Source organism: Halichondria panicea, chromosome 1, assembly GCF_963675165.1.
Source record: "Halichondria panicea chromosome 1, odHalPani1.1, whole genome shotgun sequence".
NCBI lineage: Eukaryota > Metazoa > Porifera > Demospongiae > Suberitida > Halichondriidae > Halichondria > Halichondria panicea.
The window spans coordinates 5,346,270-5,364,728 of record NC_087377.1 but is presented as its reverse complement, the minus strand read 5'-3'; the positions used below and the strand labels follow the sequence as shown (position 1 = coordinate 5,364,728).

At 39.7% G+C, this 18,459-nt stretch overlaps 2 protein-coding genes across 6 annotated transcripts in view; both read right to left on the bottom strand.

The window, feature by feature from the left end:
* The window catches only part of LOC135334204 (uncharacterized), a gene marked incomplete in the record, with an annotated part of 688,739 nt that overhangs the window by 66,100 nt on the left and 604,180 nt on the right, over positions 1-18,459 (bottom strand).
* On the bottom strand, positions 1,024-18,339 carry LOC135335060 (uncharacterized). Of its 5 annotated transcripts, XM_064530471.1 has the most exons (16): positions 18,177-18,339; positions 13,189-13,461; positions 13,057-13,116; positions 12,280-13,005; positions 8,738-8,820; positions 6,811-7,144; positions 6,322-6,682; positions 5,420-5,602; positions 4,949-5,019; positions 4,851-4,874; positions 4,423-4,731; positions 3,534-4,346; positions 3,181-3,470; positions 2,999-3,129; positions 1,979-2,309; positions 1,024-1,495 (listed from the first exon to the last, which is right to left on the bottom strand). In XM_064530471.1, the coding sequence occupies exons 1-12, from the start codon at positions 18,229-18,231 to the stop codon at positions 4,339-4,341; spliced, it is 2,487 nt and encodes an 828-aa protein (XP_064386541.1). In that variant the 5' UTR covers positions 18,232-18,339; the 3' UTR covers positions 1,024-1,495; positions 1,979-2,309; positions 2,999-3,129; positions 3,181-3,470; positions 3,534-4,338. The 5 variants fall into 5 exon arrangements, with proteins under 5 accessions (XP_064386541.1, XP_064386566.1, XP_064386532.1 ...); XM_064530496.1 differs by having other exon boundaries at positions 1,979-2,342; positions 2,999-3,470; XM_064530462.1 differs by having other exon boundaries at positions 2,999-3,470.

Sequence of the window (18,459 nt, the reverse complement as noted above, 5' to 3'; positions counted from 1 at the left end):
TGGGTCGTGATGATGACCACAGATAGTGAAGGCTACATGGGATAGACAATGAAACATAGCAATTACATTATGAGCTTTGTATCTCACTAACTATAGCTATACTAATTTATGGCTACCGGTACAGCGAAGTGTTCGAGGACCATTGATTTCACAGATAGGTCAAAACAAACACTTCGCTTCAGGGATTGCTCGATTTGCTCCTTATACTACCAGAAGTAAGCGATGATTAAACTTCGCGACTATAATGTTTGAGGTTCAAGGAGTCAATCTGTAAAAACCAACTGCATATGCGCCTAATGATGAGTAGTTCAAAATACCTATAGTTAAGGAGTTGAATAGTTCCATTCTGTTGCGTTCTCGTAATCTCCCCAAGTGCTTCTCTCATATCTGGTTCTTCTGAAATCATTACTGATGAGGCCTGCCTGTATACATGGAGTGAATAGTTTTTAACTCAACAAGTCTATATACAACAGCTAGTGATAAAACCCCTCGGCTTAGCTTCCCTAAACACAGGCAAACTGCAGTAAAAGGCCAGGCACATAGATTTAGGTCAAAAATGAACAGTTTGTGTACAAAACAATATATCAGTCACCTAGATAGATCGCCTCTGTATGATAATAAAAATAATGTTGTATACCTGAAAGGTGCTCGTTACGAACGGGTTCCACTGTAGAGTTAACCCATCACATGACTAGGTTCATATTCACTACTGGAGCACCATATGACTGCCAATCAATAGCAGCATTGTCGGCCAATAGTACTCTATAATTATCACAGAGAAACCTTAACACAATAGAACTGTATCTCTTAAGTCTCAAGAGGCGATCGTAAGTTAACACCAATGATTATTATTCATGCATTCCTGTTAATTAACACTTATATAGAGCCCAAGGAAGTGACACTTTAATTATAGGCGATAACAAGGTGGATTGTTTAATGTCATAGTGTTGGTGAGTATAGGGCAACTGAATGGACAAAAGAGCGATCTAAGCAATTAACCCCTCCAATCTTAATTAGCGTATGTATAAACACAGTATCTGCACATTGATTAATGATTGGTACAAATGTAAAAACTACATGTAAACAAAACTAGAGTTGTACGAAAAGTGTCTAGTGGCTTGTGGAAACAACATTTTGAATACTAGCTAGTCACAAAGTCCTAATTTTTCAATTTCATTGGCTAGATCGTTACGTTCAACCACACAATTCCTTAGACATTTACATATGTAAGGCCATGTGACTGGATCAGTGGCTTCAACACGCTTGCCAACCACCTCCGCTAGGCGGCGATTATTATCAGAGTATTGATCTTGGATATTTTTCAAATCGGTAAATTTCACTTTGAGAGCCAATCCTAAATTGAACCAATCTTTGCTTGCACTCTTCAGCTTCTCACAAATCGTTAGAATATCATCTTGAGTCAGAACAACGGGATCAGAGGACGGTCGTTCTGCAATTTCGCTTTTGCAATGAAGCTCCTCCTCCGGTGATGATTCTATACACACACACACACACATTGTTAACACGGCCAGTTTTGGAAATTGTATAACGGCCAATTGCTTTCTCATATCCATCTACCAATACGTACACGTACCCAGAGGAGAAATGGAAACATGAATACAAATTATCAGCGATCCTAACTCTCGGTCTACAAATCAATTATTAACAAACTGGTTTGGAATGGATTGACTCGTAGCTAGAGGACAACCTCAGTCTAGAGCCTAAGGCACCTGGCTATATTCAGAGTACGCAAATGCAACTGTATAAGACTGAATCGAAGCTATACATGTATACTCGAGCAGTGAAGTCGACTTTTAGATCAAAACCATAGGAACGTGTCTTAGGCTTCCTTTGGACTCTACCTACACACGATATTACTTGCATACAGAGAAGCTAGAGAATTAGACGTATACGTACATTTGTATTTCAACTCGAGTTATATAATATAAGAGAGCTAGCAGATAATACAGTGGCATACCTTGACAGAGTATGCACATTTTACGTGCTAAGCCGCCTTCCTTGAGGTAGAGGCATGATCGTACAAACGACAAATAGGTCGGATTTTTGATATTTTTACTCCACCATAGAAACACTCGCTCTGTTTTTGAGGTGTATGACAATTTGAGATCAGTTTCAATATCAGATAGGTCACCACCGGACAAGTTGAATGCAGAGGCAAATTTGGGGTAGTTTCCGACAGATGGTGCAAGTTCCTTCAAGTGCTTTACAGTACATTTCAGTCCCAATTGAGCGTCTGTTACTTTAGTTTCCTGAATCAAATCGTCGAGTGTGAGTGCAGCCATCGTTTTCTAGTAAATCCAAATGTACAGGAATGTTCAGGGCTGGTATAATAATAATAATGTCAAAAACTCAAAGACAGTGCGACTGAACCGAAGAGAAATGTAGCTATACATGTATACTCGAGCAGTGAAGTCGACTTTTAGATCAAAACCATAGGAACGTCTTTATAGGCTTCCTTTGGACTCTACCTACACACGATATTATTTGCATACAGACAAGCTAGAGAATTAGACGTATACAGTTTTTTTCTATAAATTAGGGTGTTGGAGAGCTGCGCATACGTACGTTTACAGCAATGGATCATAATCCCGTACAATTTATAGCCTATGTGTCGTTACTGATCCAAGGCGTGCCACGAGTTATAGTAGATCTAGTCGGTCTGTGTGTGTGTGTGCGTGTGTGATTTGAGACCGACTACTATAACTCGTACTCGTGGCACACCTTGGATCAGTAACGACACACAGACTGTACTATAAGGGAATTATGATCTATTACCGTAAACGTACGTATGCGCAGCTCTCCAACACGATAATTTATAGAAACCTTATCAGCAATCAGACAATTTACAGCTCACTGATTAAAAATTACTCACATGCTCTCGAGCCAACCGGCTAAAAGCATGATACTGGGTTTGTAATACATTATAGATATACTAGCATGTATATACTCGTGATAGACTACGATACTATAAACTCACATTAGGTTCACTGGCTTGGCAATGGTTACTGGGCTACGTACTGGCTCACACAGCAAACAGTTCTAGTGACTCTTTGATCAGCAGTCATGCACTTCCTTTGTATCCCTCGATCCACCCCTAGCCCCACCCACCTGTACAAATTGCTTGCAGTGCATATAATTATGGTGGTTGTGACCTAGTACCTCTGAGTTAGGCCTGTTGTTGACCCTGCATGAGTTAATTTTCTAGCATGCATGTCTGCACAGCATTATACATAATAATTCATTTGCAGATCGGCATCATGCCGAATAGCGTATGACACGTTATTATAATTATGGCGTCTATATGACATTTTTATGAATAAGCAAAATTACTGTATGCACCACGAAATTTCTCAACTAAAAAAAAAATGATGTGCTCGCTAATGGATTTAAAATAAGAACTGTCCCACTGCAGTATGTTAATTGTGACCTCATCTCAAGAACCTTTATAACTGTGTACAAAAATCACATTCATCAGAGTGCATGCATGGACTTCACTATTATTAGTAACTCACATGGCGCAGGCCTCATGAATAGTATCCGTCTGTCCCGACGATTTCCACTAAACGACTGTAAGTAGCCGTTGATTTTGATGGACTATATAATTATATCGAAATCAATGGTATTATTTGTATTTCTTTAAGGCAGCATAACATTTCCTTGGAACAAAATGTCTAGGGATTCTGATCCTCAATCTCAATATCCCTGAGGCCCAACAGGTATTCGTATTTGTTAGCCAGCAATCTTGGTAGACAACTGGGAAGGAGCTTCATCTGAGCACTTTTGACTCACTGCAGTCGCAGTGTGTTGTTTAAACTATACAAAAATGGTGAAATAAGTAAAAGTGCCTCGCTTTCTTATAAAGACCATGCAGTGTATGTGTCTATAGCATTTCTCACCTTCAGGTTGGGCATTGGGTGAATGGCGAATATTATAGCAGCAGTGCATGCATGGGGGGCACACTATACATGCATGCATGCAGTTGCACAAGTTCAAGATCATACATAATTAATGGATACATGTGCTGTCACATAATTACCAAATGAATGCAATTATGTCATGCATGATGTGATTATGTGTATAGTTGTATTTTGGTAAAGATCATTACATTAAGTTTAGCATAATTATTATATATATACCTATGTGTTCTCAGCGCCAAAAAATTGGCTGAAGGTATTATTATGGATCAGTTTATAACTTTTCAACACAACTATATAATTATCTTGCTAAAGTACATAACTAGAAAAAATATGAAGAGCATTCAAATATAAAAATAATAACTGTCCGTTGCAGGTCTTGTTTCCTCAAGTATACGTACTCTCAGGGGCCTATAGCAAAAACATTTCATTCCATTAGAAGCTCTAGAATGTATACAGTATAGTTTGAGTTCACAATACAACTTACTTGCATGCTCAATACAGGCACTTAGAATACTCTGAAATGCCTCTCCATCCTCCTTCTTCTTAGCGATTTCCATTAATCGACCATAAGTAGCTGTCGAATCAAACATGCCTTTACTCTTCCACCTTTTCAGAGCAGTATAAAACCTTCCTGGAATATCACTAATCGTCAGATCAATAGCGTTAATTTCAGCATCACTGAGGCCCAGCCTGACTTTGAAACCGTTATAGTCAGCAATCTTGGTAGACAACTGGAGAAGAGCGTCATTAGAACACTGTTGATTCAACTGAGCTGCAGTTGGTTCAGTCTGAACTGTAATGATTTAAAAAATTAGCTGTAAATTTTTCATAAGCTAAACAATTCTTTATGCAGACTATATAATTATGATTGTGCAGAATTTGTGTACAAAGTGGGTGTATAGTACTCTTCACCTTTGGGTTTTGTTGGCTGGTCTTCTATATAAAAGAAACAAAAAACAGCATTGTGTCATATAATTATTCAAATTTGTGTAATGTGTAATTATGGTCACCTTCAGGCTTTGTGTACTTGGCAGTGGTTACCGTTGGAGGAGCAGCAGCAGCATCAGGTGGGGGTAGCCCACTACAAATGCAAGAAGCACATAATTTTAACGAGAAATAAAATGTGACTATTTCACTGCAGCCTTTTTTACACAATGAATTATGTGTACTTTGAACTATAGATCACTACAAAATAATTAATGTTACCGTACTCATGTAATCATAAGCATTTAAATTAGACTAGCGCAGTGAGCAAGCTTTGTCACAAGAACACGAGGACAAGAGTTCCCATTACATTGACGTATAGTTCCCAATTTATGAGGCGAGAATTGGCCTATAAATTATGGTTGGAACATAACATTTATAACAATAATTATTTAAGTCCGCTCACTCGGCAAGTTAAAAGATATGTGAATTATTAATTTTGTTATTGATGTCAATGCATCAAATTCAAATGTTGATTATAATAATGATTATCAAACCTTGGTATTTCATAGGCCCTATTCAATGTCTCATAGTCCAGCTTGGATGGATTTTCTGCCAAATTCCCATTGTTGTGGTCACGTTTATGAACTCCCAATAGCACCTTCCTCTCCCGCTCATTCTTAACCTTAGCCACATTCGCACTTTCCTGATACTCCGGCAACAACCAGTTTTTGTCAAACCTATAATACACATTGAAAAGTAGCAATTCACAACATCCACTCAAGTTGCAATTTAGACCATGCATGCATGCATGTATAGTGAACATCGATTCACTACACTGCATGCACTAGCTCCTTTTACTGTGAAACGTGTATACAACTGAAGTGCAAACCCTCGGCGTTCATTTGAGTTTAGTGAGTCTACAGCCTCGAGTCAAAGACGCCTGTACACGTGCTGGTTCGAGCTTTTTAGCTTCTTAGCTTTTGCTCTCTTTTATTCGACACAAAGCTTTAACATCAAAATTCAAATCTACCAAATTTAAAACTACTACCCTTTGGTGTTGTGCATGGCTATCCATGCTACAAACACAGTGCTATCACATAGGTGAGTAGACTCAGAATACATGGAACGACCGACAGACAGACAGACAGACAGACTGACCGACTACTATAAGCCGTGGCCCGTGGCACGCCTCGGGTTAATAAGTCCTTATATATAGGAGATAAAAGTTTGGTCAATTACAGATGTTGGATTGGGTTTTTGTGACAGCTGTTGCACATTGCACGGCTGTAACCTAATTTCTGCATGCATGCAGGAATCCAAAGAAGTGTACTTGTGGTTGCATAAGTGTGGTTGCAATATAGCACTGCATGCTAATCATCATAGTGATGGTACAACTCACCAATAGTGCATAATACTGTCAGAATCGTAACATCATCATAGTGATAGTACAACTCACCAATAGTGCATAATACTGTCAGAATCGTAACAGGATTCTTTTCTTCCGGATGGCTCCTTCAGCTTAGCTCTGAACACTGCATCACAAGCTCGCTGGCAACGCCCACCATCTCCACTCTTCATTCGTCTTTTCCCAATAATAAATCGATATTCTTCATCCTCATCTTTTGATTCCAGCACATCCCAGAAGTCAGATCGCTGATGCTCGTGATCCAGTCCCAGAACATGACCAAACTCATGAATTACCATGCTTCGCTGGTCAGCTTTTGCCATGCCATACAAGTTGAGCACCATCGTTGGTTTCTTCTTGTCAGTTTCCCAGGTGGCTGCGGTTCCAACCTTTGACCATGAGATCCCTTTCCCTGTAACAACAAACACTTAAAGCACATACATGACTATGGCCTAAGTAATATTACATTGAGCTGAAATTCAATGAGCTATAGAACGAAGAGCTTAGCTACAATACAGTGTATATAGAAACTGAACATACTTCGAAATTCCACACGGATATGGGCTTTTTCCTTTGTTGCTAGTCCCTCAGCAATCTGTGGGTAGTTGTCAGCATGGCTATTCCAGACAGCAGCCCAAGCCAGGATAGTGTCAACTGTTAATGGACCCGCATGCCCACATTTCCAGTGCTCGTCCTCAAGGATGTCGTCATTCAAGAAATGTATCTTCAGCTTAGGAATTTGCTCCACATCCCACAGTAAATGGTATCGTGCCACCCCACCCTGAGCATCTATTGGGATGTTGGAGGCATCAGCTGGGTCAACCTGCTCCAATTTCTCATCGCCAGTGGTACAAAACATCTGCATCCCCTCTGTCTGCACACAATGGCATACATGTAAATAGAATAATGTATATCACCAGAGTTGAAGCCCATGCATGTGATAAATGAAAATAGAGGTCTAATAGTGGGTATAGTAAAGTAAACACGAGAGATCTATCAATAATACCCAATTCCTTTTTTTATTTGTATAATCACCCATGCAGTGCATGATCATAAGGCCACACCAAATTGATCTTACGTTTCACGTACTTTTAATCTCCAAAAACAGATCAGGGTGGCAGGAAAAAAAGAAAAAAAATTGATGAATATCATTATAACACCACAAACAGCGTCACAACACACCACAAAAAGTCACTTTAGCTTATAACATTTTGCCAAGGGCGTATGAAGAGAAGAGGGCATGCAACTCACAATGTATACTATGTAGTCGTCAAAATACTGATGAGTCAGCAGGATATACTATATTTAGCTAGCCTCGATTCCAGGCCGCTCTCAATTGGGAAAGACGGCCTGGTATACATTGTCTGCGCATGCGTCAGTTGCCCCAAGATTCTTGGGGATCGAGATATCTTAGTAAATTAGTCAGTATATTGTATATTTTACAATGATGTCATTGCACAAATCACAGCAGTTTTAATAAAATAACACAGCTACTTACAACATTTACGACCTAGACTAGTAACTAGTTTTGTTGTGATGGCTTCTACTTCTGTTCTGCTCTTGCTCAAGCTCTCTCCAGTGTTGAAAAGTCAGATTTTGTCTTCTTTTGTACTGTGGTAGAGTGGTAGGCGTTTTTCTGTCAGTACCGACCGGCTCTAGCAAATCTACTTGCTTCCAGACACTTGTTTGATGCCATCTCAGTAAGATCAGTGCTCCTCGTATGAGCCTAGAGTTGTGATGGCGATTTCTCTCAGTTTTATCAACCACGTGGGTGACCATAGTACAAAAGGTTAATTGCAAAGAGTTTTACTAACAAATTTACTATTGAATCCACCCACGCGCAAACAGTGTTTACCAGGCCCTCTGGTGAGAGGGGCTGGGATCGAGGCTAATATTTAGCCAACTGCCCACACGTAAATAGGCGTGATAGTAGGCGTGAACACTGTTATACTAGCCGCACAATTAATTTAGAAGAGCTGATCAATGGCTACTTCTAGTCTAGCATATTGGTCCTTCTCTTCCGCTTGTTGACCTTTGTGGCTAACTCTACCCAACAGTACAGTGCTAGCTAGCTAGCTGGCTTGGTGACTATTATGGAGTAAGTGCACGTGCAATCTATTTTTAGTGCACACGCCCTCCCATTTGTAATTTGATTAGTTGCATGCCCTCTTCTCTTCATACGCACTTGGTTTTGCTAGATCACATGGCTATTCTGACCTCTGACCTGGACCACTAATTCGTTTATTTTTTGGGTATTCTGCAAAAGTATAACCCGGAAAATTCGTGAAACATAAGATTAATTTGGTGTGGCCTAATTATGAGTTCTGCTAGAGGGGGTGGTTCCTATAGTGAGTATATAATTATTATATAATGCCACCAGAATGTCCGATCCGTGCCATGGCTGATAGGGGCTCTCGATTCATATAATATAGGAACACAAACAATGTTTATGGTCATGCAGGTGTACCTTGCAGGCAGCTGCATGAGGCTGTGAAGCTGTCGGAGATTTGCTTGCAGAATCAGGGGGCAGCTCCTTGACATTGAGATCATCTGTAACATTAAAAGTGCCCCACCCCATAATAATTATATTGAAAAGGTGTTATTGAAGTTACAAAGCTATGAAGACTTGCAGTAACATAGCACTTTAATTATGCATTGATCAATAATCTTAATTACCTGCACAAAAGGAAGGATTTGAAATGTCCTTGTATGTTGCTTCAAGCAAAGCAACTGCACTCTTTGTAAAAGTTCCAGCTTCCTTCAAAGCACTTGGACATAATTATGAGTAACTAAGTACTGTGCAAGATCTATAGTCAGCAAGGGACATCTAGAGCATGAGGCTGAGGCTACATGCATATAGATACCACTATATATCTACACTGAAAGTTATAAGTACGTGGGGGAACTGGAGGCCCCATATATCGTTGGAGGGGCCTCAAAGCGCTAGAGAAATAGGGCCGTGCCGGTGGGGTAATTTTTCATGGACAATATAGATCTGCTGTGGCTCCAGGATCAGAGAGGAGGCCCCACTTGACTTTCACAGTACCTCTTTTTATGTTTTGTATAGTCTTGGGCACGGCCGGCTTCAGCTAGCCGGCTTCCAAGTAGATCGAGAGGCTAGGCTTCAGCCTACATTTAATAGTAAACCAGTAGGTTTTACATAATTAAGGATTGGCAGTGGGTTTAGCAATATTTTACATATTTATGCCTCGATGCGCATGCGCAAGCGAGATATACGGTAGTGTGTTTGTGTCACTGTGTGTGTGTGTGCAGAGGAGGTTGGTCACGATTGTTAATTAATCTTCTAATTTTCTTTGTAACCTCCAATTCCTACAGTAAATGCACAGAAGCCATTGAAGGAACTCCAACCTACCCAACCCGCTGAGTCAGCATTTTTATCTTATTTTGGCATTCTTGAGCGCTTATAATATCTGTATTCTTTTACGTGTCCTGTTAGTCTGTCTTAGTAGTTTAAAACTATCGTTGCTACACCTGCTATATTAAGACAAGAGTCAAAGAAACAAGGAAGGTGCAGCAACAACTGGAACTTTGTGACTAATCTTAGTTTCTGGCTTATTACTTCGAGTATGACTATGCTACTCACTTTCTAGTATCACTGAGTATTGTTAGCATCATTTCCTACTAGTTTAAAAGGCTATGATCGTTTCTTTGCTGTGATCCACAGTGCATGCATATATATACCACTAAAACTCAGCATCTGTTTTATTGCTCCTGAGTTGCTGTGCATGCTATAGACGTACAGCTCAGTCATACATCACTACATGTAGACTACATGCACTGCATTTATATATGGTTTCTTAATCATGTCACCAGCCGGCCGAGGGTTTGCACTACTTCAGTGCTCTAGTATTTCAAGGTAGTAGTCATAACCAGCACGCTTACACGTTATATGTTCTAATAGCTCTAAAACAGCCTTGGGAACATATAACTTTATTTTTTTACTGGGTGTGGTCAGTCATTAGCAAGTACTACACGTGGCTCATGGACTAGGCATGTTAAAAGAGATGATGTCTCGAGGAAACACAGCTTTGGGAGTTACCCGGCAAAAATGTGCTTAATAGCCTCGTAACGCGGATAATTTTCGAGGCTCCACTGCAGATTCAATGTAAAATCATCACGTGCACCACTCCGTTTCCTATCCCTCTAACTCTTCAATCCAGAGGAGGTTGGAAGGAAGTTGAGATTAATTGCAAAAATATCAATTAAAGCTCTAAATGTGCTGAGTCAGCGCTATTTTTGTGTCTAGTCATCAGTTCATGACGTTGTAACGGATTGGAGTTATGCACTCGCCGAATTTCTTGTTTCTTCGCTTTTTTGCGCTTTTCTTTTCCTGGCAATCCTAGCAATGTTCACATTGCAAATGTTTTTTAGTTTTAATTCTTTTTTCATTACAGTAGGTACATTAATGATAAGATAAATGTGACATTGATTAATTTGTCATCGTCCTGTAATCTAGCTTGTTGAAGATAATAATTTATATAAGTGGTCGTTGGACTCCTCAATAATAAAAGTGAAATACCTAAGAGGTACATCAAGAAGCAAGAGAAGTTCAAGAAGAGAAGACAGAACTGGAATAAACATTATCATTTATCTATGTGATAAAATGGCAGTTCACTATACTGTAGATGTACTTAATTCCAAGTGCAAAAGCCTATGGCTATAGCATACGTCTAGGCAGTAGCATACCTGAAGTGAGAGAATGGAGAGCTGAGCTGAAGAAAGAAGGCTTTGTGTTAATCGATGTCAAAGCCACACCCATCTCATAAGTTGCCATGTGCGTTGCTGTGGCAGTCATTTAAAGATGGCGGAATTGCGTAGGTAAGAAAAGTGGAGCCTGAGAGGTCATCTGCCTCTTGGAAGCGAACGCAATTCTGAGAAAAACGCCCATGGTCTGGGTTGTAGTTGACTAGAGGCTGTATCTAGAATCTTCTGAACATGTCTGTACAAGGAGGAAATGCTTTCCAAGAAAGTTACTAACGTCAGATCATAGCCTCGAATCCAGACCGATTAAAATACGGCCTGGTATCTTATTGCATGTGTAATTAATCATAGGCGTGGTCCATACACGCCCACGTGCTATCTACTATGTACATGAAGCTTTATAGCCTAGCTAGCTATAGCTGTGGCACTCTATATGGTGTTGTCGAGAAGGCTTGCACACTAGTCTGAAACCAGAAGAGGCTCTCATATACCTCTATGATGGTTGGATGGTCGTGATGTTTTGAACTTGGTTTCTGTACAAATGAGAGCTTCCAATTCCATTCTGCTGGCTTCAGACTAGTGTGCAAGCCTTCTCGACAACACCATAGAGGGCCACAGCTAGCCAGCAAGTCTTCTCGACAACGCAATAGAGAGCATGCATAAGCCACATGCAGCTTCACAGGAGACAAATATTTGTTAAAATTAATACGTAAAGAAACTAGTAAACAAACTAGTTTACGGTATAATTTTACAAAGGTTTACTAAAGTAGCTAAGCTATCTATCCAGTCCATTTCTTACTGTGGCCTTTCCTTGCAGAAATAGAGCAGTCTAAACACGAGTCAAAATTTATGCAATAATTGAAAACACACACAACTGCACTGTCAATCCTATGTACAACCTACTGGTTGTACTAACCTACTGGTTTTACTAATGCTCCCGTGAGAAAACATAAATTATGTGCATTAATTTTGCTATTGAAGTGCGTGGGTGTTGGTCCTATTCATGCACTCTTGTAAACATTTAGTGACTAATGCTAAAACAGTTTACCCTTACAAAAGCTATTAAAGGGTGCATCGAAAATAACCAGCTATATGGTATAGGTGTATAGTGAAAGTAAAGCCGCAATGATAAATTAATGATATTCTGCTTTACAAATGCGATTAAATCCAGCACATAATTATGCTATAAGTGTAGAGCGCGCTTGAATGCAGTTCAAGGTGAGTGCACCGAGAGATAATTAAGTTAGCTAAAGCTTGTGATAAGATTTTAGGGTATAGAACTAGTACCTTGTAGAGAGGCCTGCCTCAGGGGGTAGACCTGGATACCATCGATGGTGATAGATAGAAAGCCGTTGTCTGCTAAGAAATTAAATTCTTTTCCTTGCTTCACCTGTTCCTCTATTGAGTAGGCCAGAGAAGGAGGGACGTATAAGATGATGGAGACACTGCTCTTGATACCACCTGCCACAAGCATAAATTCTTGAGGTAAGGAAAATCCTTTTGAAAAAAGTTTGTTAGTTGTCTTCACATCATACAAAGTACAGTCTTTCCATTCTTTGCATACTTTAACGACTATTCGTTTCAACTTAACTATTGATCGTTTCTTTGGCTTTGCGATTAAAAACGGCCAATGGTCAACAAAATCGCAAAGTTTCGTTTCATTTAGAAATGTTTCCCTTTCACTTTCGTACTCGGCTAGCTTCCTCAGCAAAGGATCGCCTGCTTCAGTGAACATAACTCGAACCACATGTTGGAAGAGCTCATAGTTTAAGAAATCCCAGAATTGATTTAACTTGCCCCACATCTTTGCGAGCGTGTTTGCTTTCTCAAAGCATTCTTCAACATAATTTCCTGCAATGTGTTTTAACGATACACTCATGCTCGTTATAATAGCATAGAAATCTTCTACACTAATGCCAGATTTCTTAATTCGTCGATACCCTTCGTTAGTTAGCAAATTAAAGATCTCCTCCAGGTGTTTAACTTGGTCATCCAGGCTTGAGCAATCTGAGCCTGCATGTAATGCATTGACTGATTGTTCAGGTTACGAAAATCAATATTTACCTATTAGGCCAGTTTCTGATAAAGGAGACGGAAATTTAGACTGCTTTTTGCTCATCATTCCTATTGAAGAGCAAAAAAAGTGATCATTTGCTGAATTAATCAATAATAATTATGTTATAATTATTTGGGTACCTATTCTCCACTCCTCAATCTTCTCCGCCACATCATTACGTTTCACGGTTGAAGATCGGAGACAGTCACACACATCCCTCCATGAGAGGGGACCACCAGAGTGCAGACGTTCAGTCAGCATTTCACGGAGACATATTTCAGGGGGTTTGCTGTTTAATACGTTTATCGCACTCAAGTCGTCATTATTGATGTTCAGGTTCAATCCAATATCAAACCACTTAGTACGAGCATCATAGAGTTTATCATATAATGGTAACAGTTCATCACACATCTCTGTGTGCGTGTGGGTGCATGTGTATATATGTGTGTGTATGCTGTGCAATAATATCTTGTAATGATTCCACTTCGAAAGTCATGCCCTCATGCATACACTGGAATGGGTTTTATTTGTTATACACCTCAGTCCTGTGAATAAATTAAAAAGCTAGATCTATATAATTATACCGTAGTTAACCATCGAACCGCCCACCTGTTTTGATGGCTTCATTTAGGCCATAATGGTGCAGGATTGGGCAAGCAAATAACTGTATAAAGTATAACTGGTATAAAGATCCAATACTGCACAGCTCTCATTTAGGCTAAACAAGGGGTGGGCGGATATTTGATTATGTGACTACTAAACCGTGCAAGCACCCATCCAAGAGAGTTATGCTGGTACTTTCTGTGAAAACTACCACAGCTCATCTTCTGTACAGTTACAGATCACATGCAGACGACACTCTGCCACAAGAGAGAAAGGGGCCTTAGCTGAAAGTAGACCATGTGTTCTGGTGTCCAGAAGAAACATGAACACTTGATGTCTGTTCTAGGATAGATCTAACTAGATCTATAGCTATATAGTCCTAGTAACTTTTAAAGTCTTGTTTTATGCACGTTTATGAGCTACAAGCTATTTAATAGCTCCACACATGCAGTGAAAATCTTGCATTATGTTGACCTTTGACCCAATTATATGCATGCGCAATAGTGGGCGCTTCTACGATTGCAATTAGGCGCAAAAGTAGGGGATGGGCGGTTCGACAGTTAACTACGGTACACACAAGTGATAGTAAACTGGCACAATTGATCAACGTGTTGAGTTGCTGTGCAGCTACAGATCTGTTATTTTAGACTAGAGTTGTTTATACTAGAGGTGCTGCATGTTAATAAAATAACACTTTCTGTTAGCATGCATCATGGGTCCAATCAGGAGTACACTAGAGAGTATCCAACTGTTACAGTAGCAGTTGTAGTGTAAACCAGGTTACGGTAGGAGTATGTCATACCACGTCACTATCAGACCACATCTTAAGTGGGTGCGTAGGTGTAGTGGTTAATTACTTAAAAATGATATCAGCATACACACACATGGTCTGCTGTGGTTTGTACCTCCAGCCAACATCTAACAGTTTATACAACTACAAGTGTTAGTGACGGATTCATGATCAGTCCTGGAATGTGCGTGAGAGTTGGATACTCCTCTTGATATAATACTCCTGGTCCAATGAAAAGGTGTACATATATAATAGCTTCGACGACCCTCAGAGAGTGGACTCAGCAGTAAAACAGTATATATCAGGCTTGGATCTGTAAACTTGATCACTTTGTTGGAGAGCATAAGAATATTATGTTGCTGGATGCTCTTCAACAAAGTGATTACTACGGATACAAGCCCCGAGTATACATAATCACTTCTGTGTAAAAAAATGTTGTTGCCACTCACGACGGAACGGTTGCTAACATTTTTGCTTGAAACCACGCCCCGTGCATAACCTCTATAACGAGTGTTGCAAGCTGCGCTGTGATAAATTCCACTTGTTATGTTTTGCTTTCGCTCAAAAAGTTATTAGAGTGATTAATTTTACCATTTACAGCGGGTAATTTTTGTGGTGTAAAAATTCGTTATTTTCGTGGTCACCGACCTCCACGGTATTTTAATGTAGGTGTGGCTTATTGTAAGGTATGAATGCAGTGCAGGAAACGAGATTTATACTCACGAAAATCACCATTTTCCAATTTTTACCCCACGAAAATTATCCACTATACGGTATAGAACTTGAGAAGTAATTAGTATAATAATTATAATGTTATGCTGACACTGAATCACACAGTTTTTTTTATAGAAAAGTCTATAATTGTGATGGCTTGATGATCTTCAAGGATAGAAGCCAGAGGAAATAGGTTATTGCGTGTTTCCTGTCAATGAATAATGAAAAAAGGGGTGGATTTCCAATGAGGTTAGCAGTGAATACGTGCATGTATATGCAGCTTGTAGCTCTTTTCTGGCTTAGCAATAGCTATAGCGCTGTAGTTCAAGGCTAACTCAGAAAGCTTACTATACTGATGAAGAAGCCTTCATGTGAGTCAATCATAACTGAGAAGGAAGCTTTAGTTTACCATAGTAACAAATTTACCACAAGAATGCAGATAGTATATGGCTGCAATAATTGCACACGCGCAATGTTTACAATCACTGCGTGTGCATTATCTCATTAGTTGTGGCTGCGCTCGCATGTACATTGTACTACCGTACTAGCGCCTATCCTCACGTACGAACGCACAATATCATTTGGGGGCGTGGCTTTCATTTAAGCGAGCTATTTAGCCAATACCGTAAAGAGTAAGCGCTAAAACGTTTGATCTAGAGTTCCACGTGCAGGATAGGGCCTATATTTAGCATAGTTAACCATGATGTCATGTTAACAAAATGTTGATCCATATATGGTCTAAACTGGGTGTGTCACAGCAAAAAAAGTCTATAAATTGAACAACACAGGAAAAAACGTTTAGTAATAATTATTGAAAAGCATTTCAAACAGCATAAAAAACCAAGTCCCTAGCACTACTCAGTGGCGTAGGAAGCACGGGTGCTCAGGGTGCTGGAGCACCCCCTTATCTCAAGCTAGCTAGCTTGATATAGCAGCTAGCTAGCTAGAGCTAGTAGCTATTTTATTAAAATATAGTTACTGAGCTAGCTATACTAGCATCGTTACGTACACAGTACAAAGGTCAGCTAGATGAACCACATCGTAGATATCTCTTATAAAGAGGAAGCACATTTTGCACATCTTTTAAAATTAATACACGATCTGCTAGTCTCATGAATCAGCCGCACCTTTGGTGTCCAAAGGTGCGGCTGATTTATGAGACTATCGATCTGCAATGGCAAGTAAATAAGCAAGTCTCCTCTCATTTTTGACATCAATGGTAAATTTTCATGAACAGCTACTAAAAAGAGGGTAGCTAGACTATCAAGTGTCAAGTGTAATTGGATCCTAAAATAGACATGCTGTCTAACTGCCCAACCTTTCTTTTTCTTCACTGCGAAGATTGAAAACATTCCTCCGAAGTACAATGACACAATGCAATCTTTTTTTATTGTATATTCATACACACTTAACAGATTCTATAGATTTAAAGTATATAGCAGAAAAATTTATCCAGGTAAACTCACGTAGAATTAATTATTTTGGCAAATTTTGATACTGTACCAAATTTGCTCAGAATTTATCTGCGGGAATGTAGAATGCCAAAATTTTGCCCCCGGACCCCCAGATTTGTCAGTGGCCTCTGGCCACCTCAGCACCCCCTTACAAAAACATCTTCCTACTCCTCTGCTACTGGTTTTCTAGGCGGAACCATTTTTAGCTATTCACTAAAAATGGCTTGCTGTACCTCTTCTGGGTGATATTTCTTCTTGATTCTTGAGGTAGGCACTAGTAGGATAGTGCTTTTAAGTATAGTGAAGGACCCATGTCTCTACTGGCAGTATAGTTTCATAGTTAGTTTTCCCTAGCAACAGCGTGTGGGCGTAGGTGGGCCAGCACCCTTTCTAAGATCTTAATATCATATCTTATCATCTTAATCTTCTATCATCTTGTTGCCTAAGAAATTCCGCATCATTTGGCATGTTGTATGGCTTCACTCGATACAGTTTGGTTATTGCATCTAATTAGTGTTCTTTGAACTCAGACTTCTCAAAAAAAATTTTTAAGGTATTCTCTCAAACAACAAATAAAGTTATTGCCCAAGTAACACTACATCCTACAACATATCTCGTGATATGAACTAAAACATAGCTTCAAAAGAGTTCAAAAGATGCGGAATTTCTTAGGCAACTAGATGATACACAATTTTAGTCTTCAATGTTAATGGTTAGACACTCACAGTTACAGTGTAACTAACAGCAGCCACTTCCTAAAAGTTGAGAATTTCTTCATTTTTTAATCAACTCAATCTCAGAAGCCATATTTTTTTACAAAACTCAACATTTTTTCTAAGATGTTATCATACCATTCCTCATAATGTACATACACCAAGTTTCGTGCAATTCTGAAGACGTCACGCTTTAAATTTCGTTGAATTTATATGGAATGACCCATATCTCTTAATTCTCTCAAGCTAGTTCGTCCGAGGCTCTACCGATTTTGTTGCAATTATAAAAAGGATCAAACTATTGGTGGTATTGGTGGTGTGTAAACCCAGGAGAGCGAGTCAGTTTTACATGCCGTAAAACATAAGGCCACGTCATGTTTTAATTGACCATGGCATTCCTCTCAACCCAGAGGAGGTACGACAGGCGCGGTGCAGCTCTAGTAATTAGCCTTTGCCTAATTACCCGCCCACGTTGTGTTGTTATTGCTAGTACATGTGCAATTAGAGGCTAATTGCTTTAGCTGTGCACAGCGCCTGCCGGACCTCCTCCGACAGTATGTTTACCCGAAGACCTCTAATCAAGCCTTCACCTCCAAATAAATAATTGTTGACCTCTAAAAATAGCGACAGTTGCGTTGACAATTATTTTTAATGTCGTGTCCTAAATGGGGGCAAATTTAGCCACACTCTATAGCCGGCCCGATAGAAAATGCACGTTTTTAAGCACTGACCAGAGCTACATGCTACTCTCTATATGCGACATTCAATACAATTTTTCAACCTCCAAAATAACCAACCTCTTGCCATGCATTTAAATTAGGTATTGCACTGCAGTATTAGCTTGCCCCACTCACCATCTAGTGGCGATGCCTCTCCACTGTCGACACCGTGTCCACCACCAGTAGCCATAGTCTTGTGGACCCAGACCCAGAAAGAGGCTTGCGAGACTACAGTATACTGAGTACAGTATAGCAGTGTAGCGGTGGCAGATCTTTCGAGGAGGTTATGCAGATTTGCTTTGTTCACTCATGTCAAGAACGGAAGTTAAATTTAACCACAACACACCCCTCGAATTCTTCAGCAGTTGCAGGGAAGGCAAACTGGGGCACTGGGCACAACAATAGGTCAACATATATA